The sequence below is a fragment of the Chinchilla lanigera genome, unplaced genomic scaffold, assembly GCF_000276665.1.
Source record: "Chinchilla lanigera isolate Chin_1 unplaced genomic scaffold, ChiLan1.0 scaffold00049, whole genome shotgun sequence".
Classification (NCBI taxonomy): domain Eukaryota; kingdom Metazoa; phylum Chordata; class Mammalia; order Rodentia; family Chinchillidae; genus Chinchilla; species Chinchilla lanigera.
The window spans coordinates 16,785,080-16,799,341 of NW_004955450.1; the positions used below are offsets into that span (position 1 = coordinate 16,785,080).

Sequence of the window (14,262 nt, forward strand, 5' to 3'; positions counted from 1 at the left end):
AGCCCCAGCGATGCACGCGGGGCAGTGTGCCCCACTCTGCCGTCCTCTGGAATGGGAGTATGGGTTGCTCAGAACTTCTCAACCATCCGGCCCATCGGGCCCCTCAGCACTCACTGCTGACCGCTCCGCCACCCTCTTGTTTCACAAACTGGGCCTGGGGCCGGAAGCACCAACTTCTACTTCCTGCAGTAGCTCCTAGCCATTCGCCTTTGTTTTTGAGAGGAGACAGGCCCAGCTTTGGAGAAAAGGAAGGAGTGAAAACAGTGCAGAAGTTGGGATTCCAGTTGGTGACGCTGTTTATTGAGAGGAAATCTTGCTGCACCCAGACATTCACTTACGTGGAGGTAGCCACACCACGAGTATCCTTTCCCCATGACAAGCAAACCATATGCGAAAGCAAAACCCAACAGAGTACGTGAACAGGTACGGCAGGATGGTACTCTGAAAGGGGAAATTATAAAGATATGTGATGATTGTCTCTTCAGCATTGCATTTGGTCATATATTTTTTACATAATTTTGTTTCTTCTTAACCTAAAGAAAACACTCTTGAGCAGGGGTTAGCTCTTAAAGCAATAAACAAGAGGAAAGTAGGTATATATAACATATATATGTGATCAAAGCATGGCTGTGTTCAAGCTGGGAAGGACCTGGGGCCCTAATCTTCATCTCATCCCAGCCAGCACCCTGTCAAGGCCGAGGGTAAGGAGATGAGTCAGGGCCCACAACACCTCTCCACACCCAGGGCTGTTCCCTTCCCGCCCAACGTACTGCAGGCTCCTGGCCGCTGGCGACTGCACCGCAGTGGGGGACCGCATTAACATCTTCACGGCACAATCAACATCTTCAGTGGCTCTTTCTAGGGTGACAGTGAGAGCCATTCCTGTCCTCTGCTCTACTCAGGGGCCCTCTTGCTTCCAACAGCCACCTTAAAGGCTACCAGCAAGAACAGGCGAAAATGAGAGGAAGCGGCTTTTCCATCAAGCAAAGCGGATGCTCCCTGCCCAGCTTCCGGGCTGGCTGATCTCTCCCCACGCTCTGGGTACCTGAATGCGAGGCATCTGCAGGCTGGCTTCCTGGCCGGTGTTTGGAAACATGGAAGCAACAGGGAAGTGAAATACATTCTGAGGGTCCAAGGATCCCTGTGATTGTCACATCCCCAAGAGGGCAGAGGGCTCAGGGCTGAGCTCCGTGGTGCCCGGCCCCGTGTCCACTTGGCTACTGTCTGGCACCCACTCTGCTGACTGAGCACCAGGAGGACCGTTTTCACCCACTGTATTCACTGCTATCCCAGTGCCAAGGGCTGTACCCGGCACACTGCAGGTGCCCGACAGATTTGCCACATGGACCAGAGGCTGAGGGAGGGCCTGCCCGCACTGGAGTGAGCAGGGGCCATGGCCACCCCTCACAGTGAGGGCACACGAGTGGCCAGTGTGGTGGCAGAGGAGGGTGTGGCTCTCCAGTTCCAGGTGCCCACCCTTCCATACACTGAGGACTCTGCCTCCTGTTGAGCAGCTCTGGGACCCAAGGTAAGCGAGACCCCTGCCAACTGCCATGGACTTCTCTGGCCCTCAGCTCTCCCACCTGTCATTACAAGGGGCCCCACGGAAGCTGTCTTGGCCCCATAGCTACGTCCCACGTCCTCTCCCCGGCCTCTTCCCACCTGAGCTGCCCAGCCCGCGCCCTGTGGGTATGCAGGGCTTCTGCATCCTCCCGACACCGCCCTCCCTGTAATCCCACCCGTTTTGGCCTTGCACCAGACCTAACCTTGTGCCCGAAAGTAGCAAGGAGACCTCCAGTTTGCAGACAGGTCCCACTCTTCCTCCCTGAACACCGCTCCAGCTCCAGCTCGAGTCCCCCTATCTCCAGTCCTGCGGCTCTTGCCCTTTTCCACCTTCTTCCTCACGCGCACCCACACCCACAGCCGTTGTGCCCTCTCTCCCCCGCCCTCTCCCCAGGACCTCACTGAGCACCTCCTGCCTCATCCTCACACCTAGGCTGACAACCTGAGCTCCCGTCCTCTCCATGTTAGGCCTGAGCGTGGAGCTCCAGGCCCCTGGCGGGGGAGGCAGAGGACCACGTGGCGCAGCAGCCCAGTGCCGCCAGAGGCCACGTCACCTGCTATACACCTAAAGTCTCCCCACTCCTGTGTGTACAACGGAAACTGGCGACCAGAAACTGGTCTCGCATGGTCCAGAAACTGTAGCTCTAGATGAGATGAGCAACCAAAGCCCTAAATACAGCTCACAGGCGACAGTGAGGCTCCAACTCTCACACCCTTGATCAGCAACAGCGGTTTCCCAGGCCGCCTGCGCCTGTGCTCGCTCCCAGGAAGGTCCCTACGATCCTTCTTTCCAACTCTGGTCTCCAAAGTGGTCTACATTCGACCTTGTCTCTCATCTCCGCTTCTTAATGAAGCCTAGCAGCTTTGAGTTTTAAGAAAGAATGCTCAGGATATATATGTGAACTGTACAAAGAGCCCACCCTGAAGAGGTGGCAGAACGGTCTAAAATGTGTCCGCAGCGGTCTGTGCGAAGGGCTGGTGTGCGGTACGTTCACCATGTCCTCTGCACGTGGTTCTGAAGTAGGAAGGTGCACTTGGGACCCTTTCTCTTGGAAGGGAGGCACAGCTGTGAAGGACCGGGTGTTCATCCTACCAAGGCACTTTTCTCCAAACGGGCCAGCAGGCGGTGACTCCCTCTCAAGACCCTGGAGACCCACGGAGCACCGTGAGCTGTGTGTCGGGGTGGCCAGGGGCTCCCCGCACTCTGCTCTCCCTGCTGCCTCCTGCATGGGCACTGCAGAGTTGCAGCAGCAGTGAGGGCCGCAGTTAGATCTGGCTGACCACGGTGCTGTCCCTGGAGAAAGTGAAGCTCAGCGGAGCTTCATAGAGGCTCCCGCCCTCGGTGCTGAGGTCATCGTCGTCATCCATGTCGTCCAGCATTTTACTCGGCAGCTTCTTAAGTCTGCGGAGACAACACAGGCGTGGTTCCTCGGCCAGGTCCCTCTCGGACGTGGGGTGGAGCAGGGCCTGGGGTTCCTGGCCTCCACCCCTCTAGGTGCATATGAGCACATTCACCTCACCAAATCCTTCCAGGCAGGAAGCTGGTGTCGACCGCCTGGGCCAAGATCAGAGCTACCGATTTCTCCAGTATGGCTTGACAGGATATTCATCCTATCCTAATTTAAACTTTGGGTATCTTAATCTCCAAGGGCTGCATGCAATAAACTTTAAATTTGGCAGTAACTTCCTGTTGTACTAAAATGTGATCTATTCGGGTGCCCCTTAAATGTCACACCCTAACACTGACCTGGGGCCCAGCTCCCCATGAACAGGCCCCACGTGGCCACATCCTCCATGGGCTTGTAAGCGCCACCATCTGTAAGAGCAGCACTTGGCCGGCCAGCACGCTGCCCGGCACCGCTGGCCTCCAGGAAAGGCTGGCTGCACGGTGGGCGTGGGCCTGGGGAGAGGAAGTGGCCCCTGCAAGCCTTGTCTGACTCCTGACCAGGGAAGCTTGGGAGAGCACAGTCCTTTTGAGGATAAAAATCAGAACATCCTCCCTCAGACCAAAGCAGCAGGGTCTAAGCTGACCTGTCTGCTCTGAGCCGCAGGCTTCCCTGGGGTCCACAAGAAGTCCCCACCCACCTGACCCTGCTGGAAGGACAGCGCACACAGGACCCCACCTAACCGTGGACCGAGCCACTTGCATCTGCAGGAAGGGATGGCCCTGGAAGGCAGCAGGGAGGAAGCGGTCTAACAATACTCTGAGAGCAGCGAGCGCTGCTCAGATGCTGGGGACTGTGGAGCACCACCTTCCCTACCTGAAGTCCTTCTTCATGGCGTTGAGCTGCCCCTGCAGCTGCTCGTTCAGGTCCATCTGCTCCTCCAGCTCCCTTTGCAGCTTCTTCTTTGAACTTTCCAACCGGTCGATTTCCTCCTCGGCCTCTTCCACCTGCCGCTTCATTGCTTTCAAGCGCAAGCTCAGCTGCGGCAGGAAAGAGGCGGGGCTGAGGGGTGCACCGGCCCGGCAGCGATGTGGGGGCCCACCCGTCTTCTCCCTGGCAAACCAGTCTCATGGTTTCTGAAAGTCAAGCTTAGCATTCGAGGACTGTGGAAATTCCCCGTTCTGTGAGCAGAGCGGGTAAGCAGAGGGGAGGAAGCCCAACGCCACTGCCGGTCTCCCTCCCCCGGCCCCCGCCTGCGGTGGGAACAGACGCCTCACCTGGTCCTTCTGATCTGTCAGCGACAGGTGCTCATCGTCCACCTGCATCACCAGCTCCTTCACCTTCCGCTCCAGCCTGCGGTTGCTGAGCTGCAGGCTGGCACGCTCCCTGCAAGGGCGGGAGGCAGAGCAGAGTCCCTCTCATTCTGGGCCCTGCGGGAGGCTCTGGCCCCACCACCCAGGGGTACCTGGTCAGCTCGAGCTTAAGGTCAGAGAGGACAACTACACAGGAGGAAAGATCAAAACAGGACTTGAGAAGGGAGTGACTTGTTAAGGCACAGGGAGCTAAGCTGGGCCAGAACTGTCCTGACTTAATTCTAATGCAGAATCGCAGCCAGCCAGTGTTTGGGGTCCACTCCAGGCCACTCCAGCACGACCCCCTCAAAGTCCCCTGGAAGGCAGATCTTATGCACATGTGCAACACCTCCCAAAGGCCGAAGGGTCACAAATGAGAACTAGGACTGATCACATTCATCCTGGTGCTGGTCCTCTGGCTTGTGGAGACAGCTCCCTGCGGAGAATCCTGGGCTTGGGAAGGAGTGGCCACCCGGTCTCCTATCTGCCCGCCCACCCCCACCGTGGGGGACCCGCTCGTCACTGCCAGGTGGCCAGTGGCCTCTTCCCCCATGCGGTGTCAGCCCATGGAGAGGAAGGAGAAGGAGTGACATCGAGGCCACCCTTGCTCCGCCTCTCCCCAGGCTGTGGGGATGGGAGGGACCCTCGACGTGGGGCACTCCGAGGGGGGCATGCGCACCTCTCCTCGCTCTCCAGACGGTCCTCCAGCTCCACGATCCGGGCCTCCATCTGCAGCACCAGCCCCTCCTTGCTGGACCTGTGGGAGCCTTCCAGGTGCACAACCCGGCTCTTCAAGTCCTTGTTCTGGAACCGAAACGGGACGGTGAGGGCACTCCCTGAGAGCCACACAGGAGGGCGGTGTCTATGGTAAGGCTGCTTCCACCCCAGAACGGGAGTCTGGCGGCCCAGGGATGGGGAGAGGCACACCCTGGGCTCAGGCCCATTCCCTTAGAAGCCTGAATAAACTCTAGTGTGTCCTGAGGCTCCCAGGCTGTGCCGTTTGCACTGGAATTCAACTCCGTGGGGCTCCGCGCCAAAGCCCGGCAGAGCGGGGTCCCGTGGGCTCGGCGCCCTCACCTGTCTCTCCAGGGAAATCTTGTCACACTCCAAGTCTTGTCGCACGCCGCGCTCCTGAAGAAGCTCGTTCCTTATCTGCTCCATCTACGAGCAGAGCAGCCCGAGGTCAGGGGGTTGTTTCCACAGCCTCCGTCCCACAGTGGCTCCCAGGGGCTGAGTTCTAACAACCACGCCCACTCTTTCTCAGGGAGGCCGGCGCGGAGCGGGCTCCTCATGCCATCTGCCCGGAGCAGGGCGTATTTCTGAGGCGTTCTTGGCTTCTCAATGGTTGCAACGATGGCGCACAGACAACAACCATCATCACAGCTAACCCTGCTGCTCCGGGCTGAGCCATGGCCTCCGTGTACACACAGAAAAGGACGCTGATACCCTAGCCCGCAGTACTCCCGGCGGGGCCTGAACTGGAAACAGGGCCTCCAAAATGAGGCGCTGAGCTGGCCTAGTCCAGCCTGGCCGCGTCCTCACAGGAAGGGAAGTCTGGGTCAGAGCCGCGCGCACAGAGGGAGCTGCCAGGGGAAGGGCTGGAGTGACACAGCGACAAGCCAGGGCCGCCAGAAACCAGGACGAGGCAAGGGAGGGTCCTCCCAGGGGTCTCCGCCAACACTGACTTCGGACTTCCGGCCTCCAGAGCTCTGAGACAGTCAGCTTCCTTGTCCTAGGAATCCAACTTGCAGTGCTGTTTCAGCAGCGGTAGGGAACTGCGCTATCCTGCGCACTCCAGGTACTACAGCCCCGCAGAGCTTGGAGAGCCACTCACTCGCAGGGGCCAGCGCCAAGCTCACTCAGGCTGGAGATGCCCCCAGGACAAGGACCCTTCAGTCCTGGGACGGGGAAAGCCCCAGGCGAGGCAGGCTGCGCAGTCACTCAGCTGGCCCGAGAGCTGCAGAGCTGGACGCGACGCGGCACGCGGCGGAAAGGCGCCCGGTGCGCGTCCCACCAGAGCCACGTTTCTCCTTCCTCGTGCCAGACAGAGGTGGGGACACTGTGCTACCCCGGGCCTGACGGGGCGCCCGGTGACGAAGCTGCCCTCCGCGTTGGTGGGAAAGGAGCCTCGCCATGTCAGCGCTGTGTCCCTGCTCCCTGCTCCCTGCTCCCAGGGCTCCGCGGGAGAGAAGAGTCAACGCGGAGGCCGCGCCCACAGGCAGAACCGCTGCAGAGTGGCCCAAACGCCGCACCAGGTTTGGGGCGCAGGTGCCAGCACGGTAAACTGCCCCTTCCCTCTGAGGCTGGGTAAGAACTTCCAGGGTTCAACACGGCCCCAGGACACACGCGGAGTCCCCAGACACAGGTCCTGGGGCGCATCTGAGACAGGCTCGCCTGGCCTGGCACCGAGCTGTTTTGGTCACCTGTTCAGGCAACTTTGCGGCAAAAGATAAGCTCACGCCTCCCACCACCAGCGGGCAAGAACGGCGGGCGCTGGGAACGGCGGGAGCTGCCACACGGGCCAGGCCCCCGTCTGACCTCCGCGTGCGCACAGGACGAGGAGGGGCAGTTGTGTCCAGTCCCGAGCAAGCGGCCGGGCGGGACAAGCTAGAAGGCTGGCGGGAGAGGAGGCCCAGACGGGGCCTCAGGCGGGGCAGGGGGAGGGGGTGTACCGGTTCAAAGCAGAAAGCCTGCACTTTCTGACAGGCAGCCTTCCAGTTATGTGAGCCTCCAGCAGACGCACCGAGGCCCAGGGCAGTATCGGAAGTTAATGGAGGCAGCTGCTTGAACCCAGGCCGAGCCAGTTCACTGCCCGCCCCCTCACCTTCTCTGATCACCGCAGGGACCCATAAAGAGCAAAGGATTCAAAGGGAGTTCAAGCACAAACACGGCTGTAACACAAACAGCAAAGCACGGAGAGGGGCCAGGGTCACGGCACAGAGCTGTCCCGCGTTCAGCTCATCGGGGAGGCGGGCAGCAGAGCACAAAGTGTGCTTGGCAGGGAGGGAAGGAGGAGCTCGAGGGGTGGGGTGACCCTACACAGCGCATCAGACGGGCGACCACAGGAGAGAGCAACACCCTTGGCACCTGCAGCCCCTGCTCCCTGCCGGGGTGGGCACGCAACACTGCCAGCCACGGGGCAGGAGGAGGGCCCCACAAGCCCCGCTCACAGCAGCACGCCGGCAGCCCTGACCGCAGGAGAGTGCTACCACACCCCAGGTTTTAAGTCCAGCTTGGGGAGCTGGCTGGTCTCCCAGGGACCCCTCCACCCTGAAGAACCTTCTCCCTCTGGGCCTCTCTCCGCGCTCAGGACCAAACCACCACAGCAGGAAAACACCACCCCACCTTGGGGCCAACCACAGCGTGCCTGGCCCCTTGGCCTCCTGGATGGTGCACAGCACCCCCTGCAGTTCAGGGCCAGCAGCTGCAGCAGCCACAAGCATGGGTTCCTCCTGCCTGAGCAGGGAAGTCCTCTCCAGCCCACACCCTGGGACCGCAGCCCCCGCTGCGGAGTTCTGGCTTCATTTGCATGTATCCACCGCAAGCCAGGGGAGCCTTTGTCCCTCTCTCTCTGCCAAGCGCTACAGCTCCAAGAACCCTCTTACAAGTGGTCCTTACACTTGCTTGTGAGCTCTCGGGAAGGTCCCCTGCCCAGCTCATGGCTTAGGATGCTCCTGCAGGTAGGAAAATCCTTAACATCACCCAGGCTGCTCTGTGTCCCAGGGACAAGGTGAAAGCTGCATCTGTGTTCTTCAGCGCTCAGACTGAAACTACCAATGCCACAGGCCCCACCCTTGCTAGAGCTTTCCCCATACGACCTAGGGGCCTCCCCACCCACACCAGCCGCTCTAGGAGCACAGGCAGCAAAGCCGCAGCCCTCACACAAACCCTCGCACAAACCCTCACACAAACCCTCACATCCATCTGCAACCTGCAGGACCTAGGAAGGGTCCCTCCGTGTCCCCCTCCAGGACACCACAGCCCTAACGTTATGATGTGCTCTGGAAGGCCTAGGCAGCACCTTCTCCACAGCACACAGACTTTGCACCAAGCGGCTAGAACCAAAGCCCTGGTACCACCTGTGCTTTTCCCCTGCGGTGTGCAGAAGACATCAGCTGGCTCCTGTATCTCCGCAAGAGCAGCAACACACAGTAGCCCAGGGGCCGTGGAGAAAGTCCCCTCTGTGTTCCCAAACCTCAAGTCCACAGTTACCGGGGCCAGGCACTGTGCTCTCGTGTGGGACTCAGGAAAGGCCCACCCCTTGGCCCCAAAGCTTGGCTGTTGCTGCCTCAGGCCTAGAAGCCTCCTTCACCTAAGAGTTCCGGGGAAGACCTCCGCCTGCTGCAGCGCAGGGACAACTGCCGGTGCTAAGGCATGAAAAGTACACAAATACACAGAAATTCAGCACCGTGCTCCCAAACGAGCAATTGATGACTAAAGAAATTGAAAGAGCTCTCAGTGAGGACCTAAAATAGCCCTCAAAAGTCTCCTTGGGCTGAAGCTGCATATGGGTGGGGGTTCATGTGTTTATTTCCAATGATCTACATAGATCTATTGAGCTCCCTTCAGCAAGGGTTGGTCCTTGAGTCTTCCAACACTGGGTTTCTGAAGGTGGAGATAATTAACTGGGTCCAAAACCCATAAACTTTCTCATACTTCCCACTTACATTTCCTTCTCTTCTCTCTGCCCCCTCACATGACCTTTCAAACCTCTCCCTTCCAGCTCTTGACTGGGGACACAAAACAAAACTTCAAAATCTACTTTCTCATTTTTTCCTTCTTTTTCAATTTTATGTGAGCTGATTACATTTTATTCCATCCTCACTTCCCCTTTTCTTCCAGTTCTCAGCCTGTCTTCATCACTGCTCTTCAGCGTCCTGGGTTACTGAAGGTGTAGAAGACTTTTTAAATATAAGTTTTTTGGGGCTGGGAATATAGGTCAGTGGCGCAAGCGCAAGGTCCTGAGTTTGACTCCTAGTACCAAAAAAGTAAATAAAAAGTTTTACATCAAGTGTTGATCCAAGACTGGGCCTCTGACTGTTGTTAATAGTGGGAACTGTCACGGACACCGAGCCCTGTTCTTTGAACTGGTGGAGTTAGGTGAGTGCACACGACTCACATCCAAAGCCAAGAACACAGCACGGGGAGAAACCCACATATTCAAGGTACCTCCACTGTATCGCCAGCACTCTCCATCCGAACAAATCTATAAGGCTCAACACAAAACTAGAAGAATAATGAGAAAATAAGGCAACAAAATGCCTCTAAAAATTCATAACCCTGTAAAAGCTGAGGTCCCAGGCACTGACGTGGATGAATTTCCACAGAATTCAAAAACAAATAGTTAACATAACTGAAGAGGATGGGCATTTGGCATACACTTATAATCTCAGCACTCAAAAGGCTGAGGCAGGAGGATCACCATGAGTGTTCGAGGCCAGCCTGAACTACATAGGGAGACCCTGACTGAAAAAACCAAAACCCAAAATAATAACTGAAGAGATCAAGGTCAAACCAACAAACATTACTAAGCAGTTACTAAGACATTCAGTGAGCTCAAAGAAGATGCAAATAAAGTTAAATGATTGTTAGTAAGATGATGAATGAGTTTCAAGGAGATACAAATAAAAAAAACCCACCACATGATCCAGCAATTCTGCTACTGGTCATGTATCCACAGAGATGAAATTGTTATACCAAAAAGATTCCCGCACACCCACGTTTACTGCAGCTTTGTTCACACAGCTTAAAAATACAGGTTCAGTGTGGATGGCCCTCGATGAGAAATGGATGAAGAAAATGCTGTGTATATGTACATAATAGAATACTATTTGCCCATAAAGAAGAATGGCGTCCAAGTTATTTGCAGCAGCTTTGTTTGTTTGTTTGTTTTGTTTTTCTCCGGTACCAGGAACTGAACTCACGACCTTGCACTTGCCAGGCAGGCGCTTTTGCCGCTGAGCTAAATCCCCAGCCCCGAAGCAGCTTTGATAGAAATGGAAGTGATTACGGTGAGTGGAGCAAGCTGGACACAGAAAGACAAACACTACATGTTCTCCTTTGTAGAAACTGAGAAGTCAACCTTCTACAGCGGTCATTAGAGATTGGGAAGGGCGGCGGGGAGCGAGCGGAAAGAAGTTTAACACTGGCACCAAAACAGAGCAAGAACAGTTACTTCTTCCATACCGCAGGGTAACTACGGGTTAAAACAGTCTGTGACATATTTCAAAATGACTAGAAAGGAGACGCACAAAATTCCCAGCACTTAAAAATGACGGATGGTTGAAGAGGTGGAAAGGCGCATGACCCTGTTCATTGCACATTCTACACAGTTTGAATGGCCAGAATGTACCCAAGAAAGATATGCAAATATTGTGTCTCGAAAGGCAGGAGGGCAGCCCGGTCTCCTCATGGCATCCTTGTCAAGCCCAAGGGGAACATTCCAGCACTGCGAAGGATCAGCAGGGGCTCCCAGAAGGAACTCGGCCTGGCTGCCCCGTTCCACTTACCCCGGAGCCGCCGAGAGTCACATGTGGCCCGGGCAGTGGGCTGATTCCCGTAACTGCTCCTGAGCATGGGGTTCACGGGTAATGCATGCAGGCGCACGTCCCGGCTCTGAAGGTGCTTTCTGTGCCAGCCCATGGGGCCCCAGGCTGGGAAGTCATCAGAAAGGCCAGGCTGCGGGACCTCACAGCCCCGGGCACTGCCTGACACTGGAGAGAGGACAGGCCCCTTTCCCTGCAGCAGGAAGCAGGTACACAGGTGACAGCCCTGCCCAGCTCTCCTCCTGGCTTTGCTGGTCGCCTGTGTGTGACCTTGTTCTTCTTGCCTCAGGGATCCAGGCTCTTTGTCCCCAAACAAGGAACTTGAACTAGTCAGCCATAAGCCCTCTGGCAGAGGCACTCAGAACACGCCTATGAGCAGTCCAGGGTGAGGTCACTGGGCAGGGCCAGTTATGGGTGAGGGCCAGCAGCAGGGCAGCGTTCAGGAGAGCAGAGGGCCCCGAGGAGAAAGAAGAGATCAGGGCACAGGCTGGTGGAGCTCAGAGGAAAGTCAGGGCAAGAATGGGAGAGAAGGAAGATTATTTTCCCAAAACTGAAGGGGTAAGGAAGATCCAGATTCTTACAGGGAGAAAATGATCTTTAGAAGCTGAGCTGCTCTGGGGTCCAGTTCAAAAACATCAGCAGCCAGTAACAGTCCAGCAGAGCAGAGGCAAGGGTCTCACTGCTGGGCCACCCGGGAGCCACCGGGCAGGGCTAAGAGCCTCTCAGGTCAGCCTGAGGGTGCAGTCCACGCCTGAGCCTGCAGTTCCTCCCAGAAACTCTGGCAGGAGTCACTCACGCTCCTGCTCTCGTGGGAGGTTAGGAACCTGCCTGAGTTGCTGGGATTCCAACCAGGCTTTCTGGCTAAAATCCATGCTCCTTTTCCCCTCCGCACTGCCTCTTTGCAAACCCGTAGGACCCAAATCTCTAATGAAGGGAAAACCTCACAGGAGGCAGAGTTCCAGCAGGGGCATCGGAGTGCAATACTATGGGCCAAGGCAGAGTGCGCCAGCAGGCGCGAAGCCCTGAGGTCACAGCGCCGGGCGCAGCTTGGGCTCAGGACAAACTTTCACCTTAAAGCCGTGGCCACCACGCAACACTGCGCAGAGGAGCTCCAGCAGGTGGCGCCCACCGGGCCTCTGCGAGGTCAGGACCTCCCTGCAGAGCCCCAAGTTCTCCTTTGGGGATTTGCCAGAGGAGAGGAGAGAACCAAACCGATCGTTCATGTCCCGCCAGGCCGTCTCAAAGGCGGATGTGGGCCCGGAAGTGTAAGATGAATCAGGGTGAAACGCCATAAAACTCAACAATCACCGGGACCGGACGCTCAGTTTTTCCTGCGTCTTTTGACAAACACAATAGGCTTCTTCCAGTTCTTCAAAAACAAGGGATGACAAATTCTAAACTAAGCTCACTGTAGGGAGCCTTAGACAGGGAATCCTACAGGGTGTTAAGGACAGTTCCCCAAGACAGACGGTCTTCCCACAAGCCAGAAATATTCTAGGAGTCACAGTCTGGGCTGTGCTCCTCCTTCTGGGATCCCTAGGACTCCACCAAGGTCTTGGAAACCATCCAAACCAGATTCTTCTGCCCTTGAACAACAAAGACAAACAAACAAACTTCCTGGCTGGACAGCAGCCTGCTTGCGGCCAGGGAGGTAGCCCTGAGGCTCAGGAAGTCTCTTTCACTTGCATGCTGCTCCCTCTCCAGCTGTATCACTTGGAGCAAGCAAGAACTTCCCAGTCAAACTAAAACCAGAACAACAGTTCATCACGGCTGAACTGAAAGAATGTGAAACCCTGAGCATTTTGGTCAGAAATAACAGGTCGGGTTCCGCAGGGCTCTGGGTTGTCAGAGCCAGCCCGCAGGGTTAGAAGAACTGCCTTTGGGTTAATGAAAAGCCAGAAATGCTGCACTTATGACTGCTAATTGCAATACTTAACCCTTCACCTGTGCCTCTCATTGGGCTGTGAAGAGGCTGCGGGCATGCACTTCTGCACTGATATTAAATGCGATAATCAACCAAGTCGCGGTGAATCAACTGTGCACACCGGGTTTTGAGCAACTGAATCGGTGTGAACTGCTTCTGTGCAGCCTTTTAACTAAAAGGAGGAGAAAGCCCCTCGGAGGTCTCCCGTGCTTCCTGTGAAGGACACTTGTTTGCAGTCTGCTTCACTAGCAGCTGCACGACGAGCAGTTCCCCAGAGTGCCTGCCGACCTCTGTCACTCCGTCCCCTGGGACCTGTCCTGTGGGTGCTGAGGCAATGGGACAGCCTCACCCAGCCCCGGGAAGGCAGGGGTGTCACCACAGCCTGTGCTGGGGTTTTTCCTTGCCTGCCGGCTGCTCAGACAGGCTGAATCATTTTTTCCACTGGGCTGGCCGCTCCAGGCCTGCATGCCCAGCAGAATGCCATGCCTGTTCCCATGTGCCCCAGCCTGCTGACCAGCCGTGTTCAGCCACCACAGCTTAGCAGGGCCCCGAGGAAGAAATCAGCCCCCCGCACATCTGGAGCCCACCAAGCTTGGCATCATCACATGGGCATTTGGATCCTGTGCTCGTGAAGTCGGGCGCGGATCAAGTGAACCCAAGCGCTCACCAAACACCGTGACGCTATTTCTAACCCGGGAGTCAAGGCCCAGATGCGCCTCGTTAGCAGGGGGGTCTTTAAGACCCTGCCATAGTCCGCAAGGGGTGGAATCCAGCCATGGCCCCACACCTTAGGGGCGGTGGACATCACAGCTCTGCCCTCACAGTCCCTGAACACAGCAAGGAGGCCCTAAGGGACCCGTCCGGCGCCGGCATCCAGAAGCCCCTCCCTACCAAGGGCAACTGTCACCATTTTTGTAGGAAGGGCAGAAAAAGGATTTCTCAGGATTTAAACAGATCCAGCGCTGGTAAGATACCCAGTATTTAACCAAAGATTCTCTAACACATACATTACTCAGAAACCTTTCTGTCCACGGTGAAACTATGAGAATACAGATACTCCTCCCCTTCCTTTGTTTTTATTGTTTATACAGAAGAAGGTATTATTTTATCAACTCCACACCCATTCCTCTTCCTTCACATCAGCCAGACTCAAACACAAAGCACAAGGCTCCAAAAGGCTGGAAAGCTTTTGGTCCGTCGGGGTTCCCCGAATCCATCAGTCGGAATAATGGTGTCCTGACCACGTACGCAAAGGAGAGGCCCTGGAAAGGCCAGGGACTCACAGATCACGGGGCCAGCATGTACTGGGTGTCAAATATACACAACGAAGAGAAACCCCAGAGCCCTGGGAGCGACAGCTCCCTGACCTCCCAAGTGCCTCTTCCCGGGACTGTGCCATCTCCCCTCCATACCCAGCTCCTGCCGCATCCGTCTCCTGCAACACCGTGTATCTTTCACTGTTGGGTTCAACAACCTTCGATGGCTCCCCATTG

General features: G+C 56.5%; 1 protein-coding gene across 2 annotated transcripts in view; it reads right to left on the reverse strand.

The window, feature by feature from the left end:
- Positions 1 to 278: 278 nt before the first annotated feature.
- Positions 279 to 14,262, reverse strand: part of Cgnl1 (cingulin-like 1) — a 128,361-nt gene continuing 114,377 nt past the window's right edge. For both annotated transcript variants that reach the window (XM_005393852.2, XM_013518875.1), the window contains 5 exons: positions 5,378 to 5,461; positions 4,980 to 5,104; positions 4,226 to 4,334; positions 3,825 to 3,988; positions 279 to 2,965 (listed from right to left, as the gene is read on the reverse strand). In XM_005393852.2, the coding sequence (XP_005393909.1) occupies positions 2,830 to 2,965; positions 3,825 to 3,988; positions 4,226 to 4,334; positions 4,980 to 5,104; positions 5,378 to 5,461 (618 nt within the window). In that variant the 3' untranslated portion in view covers positions 279 to 2,829. The remainder of the gene's footprint in view (positions 2,966 to 3,824; positions 3,989 to 4,225; positions 4,335 to 4,979; positions 5,105 to 5,377; positions 5,462 to 14,262) is intronic.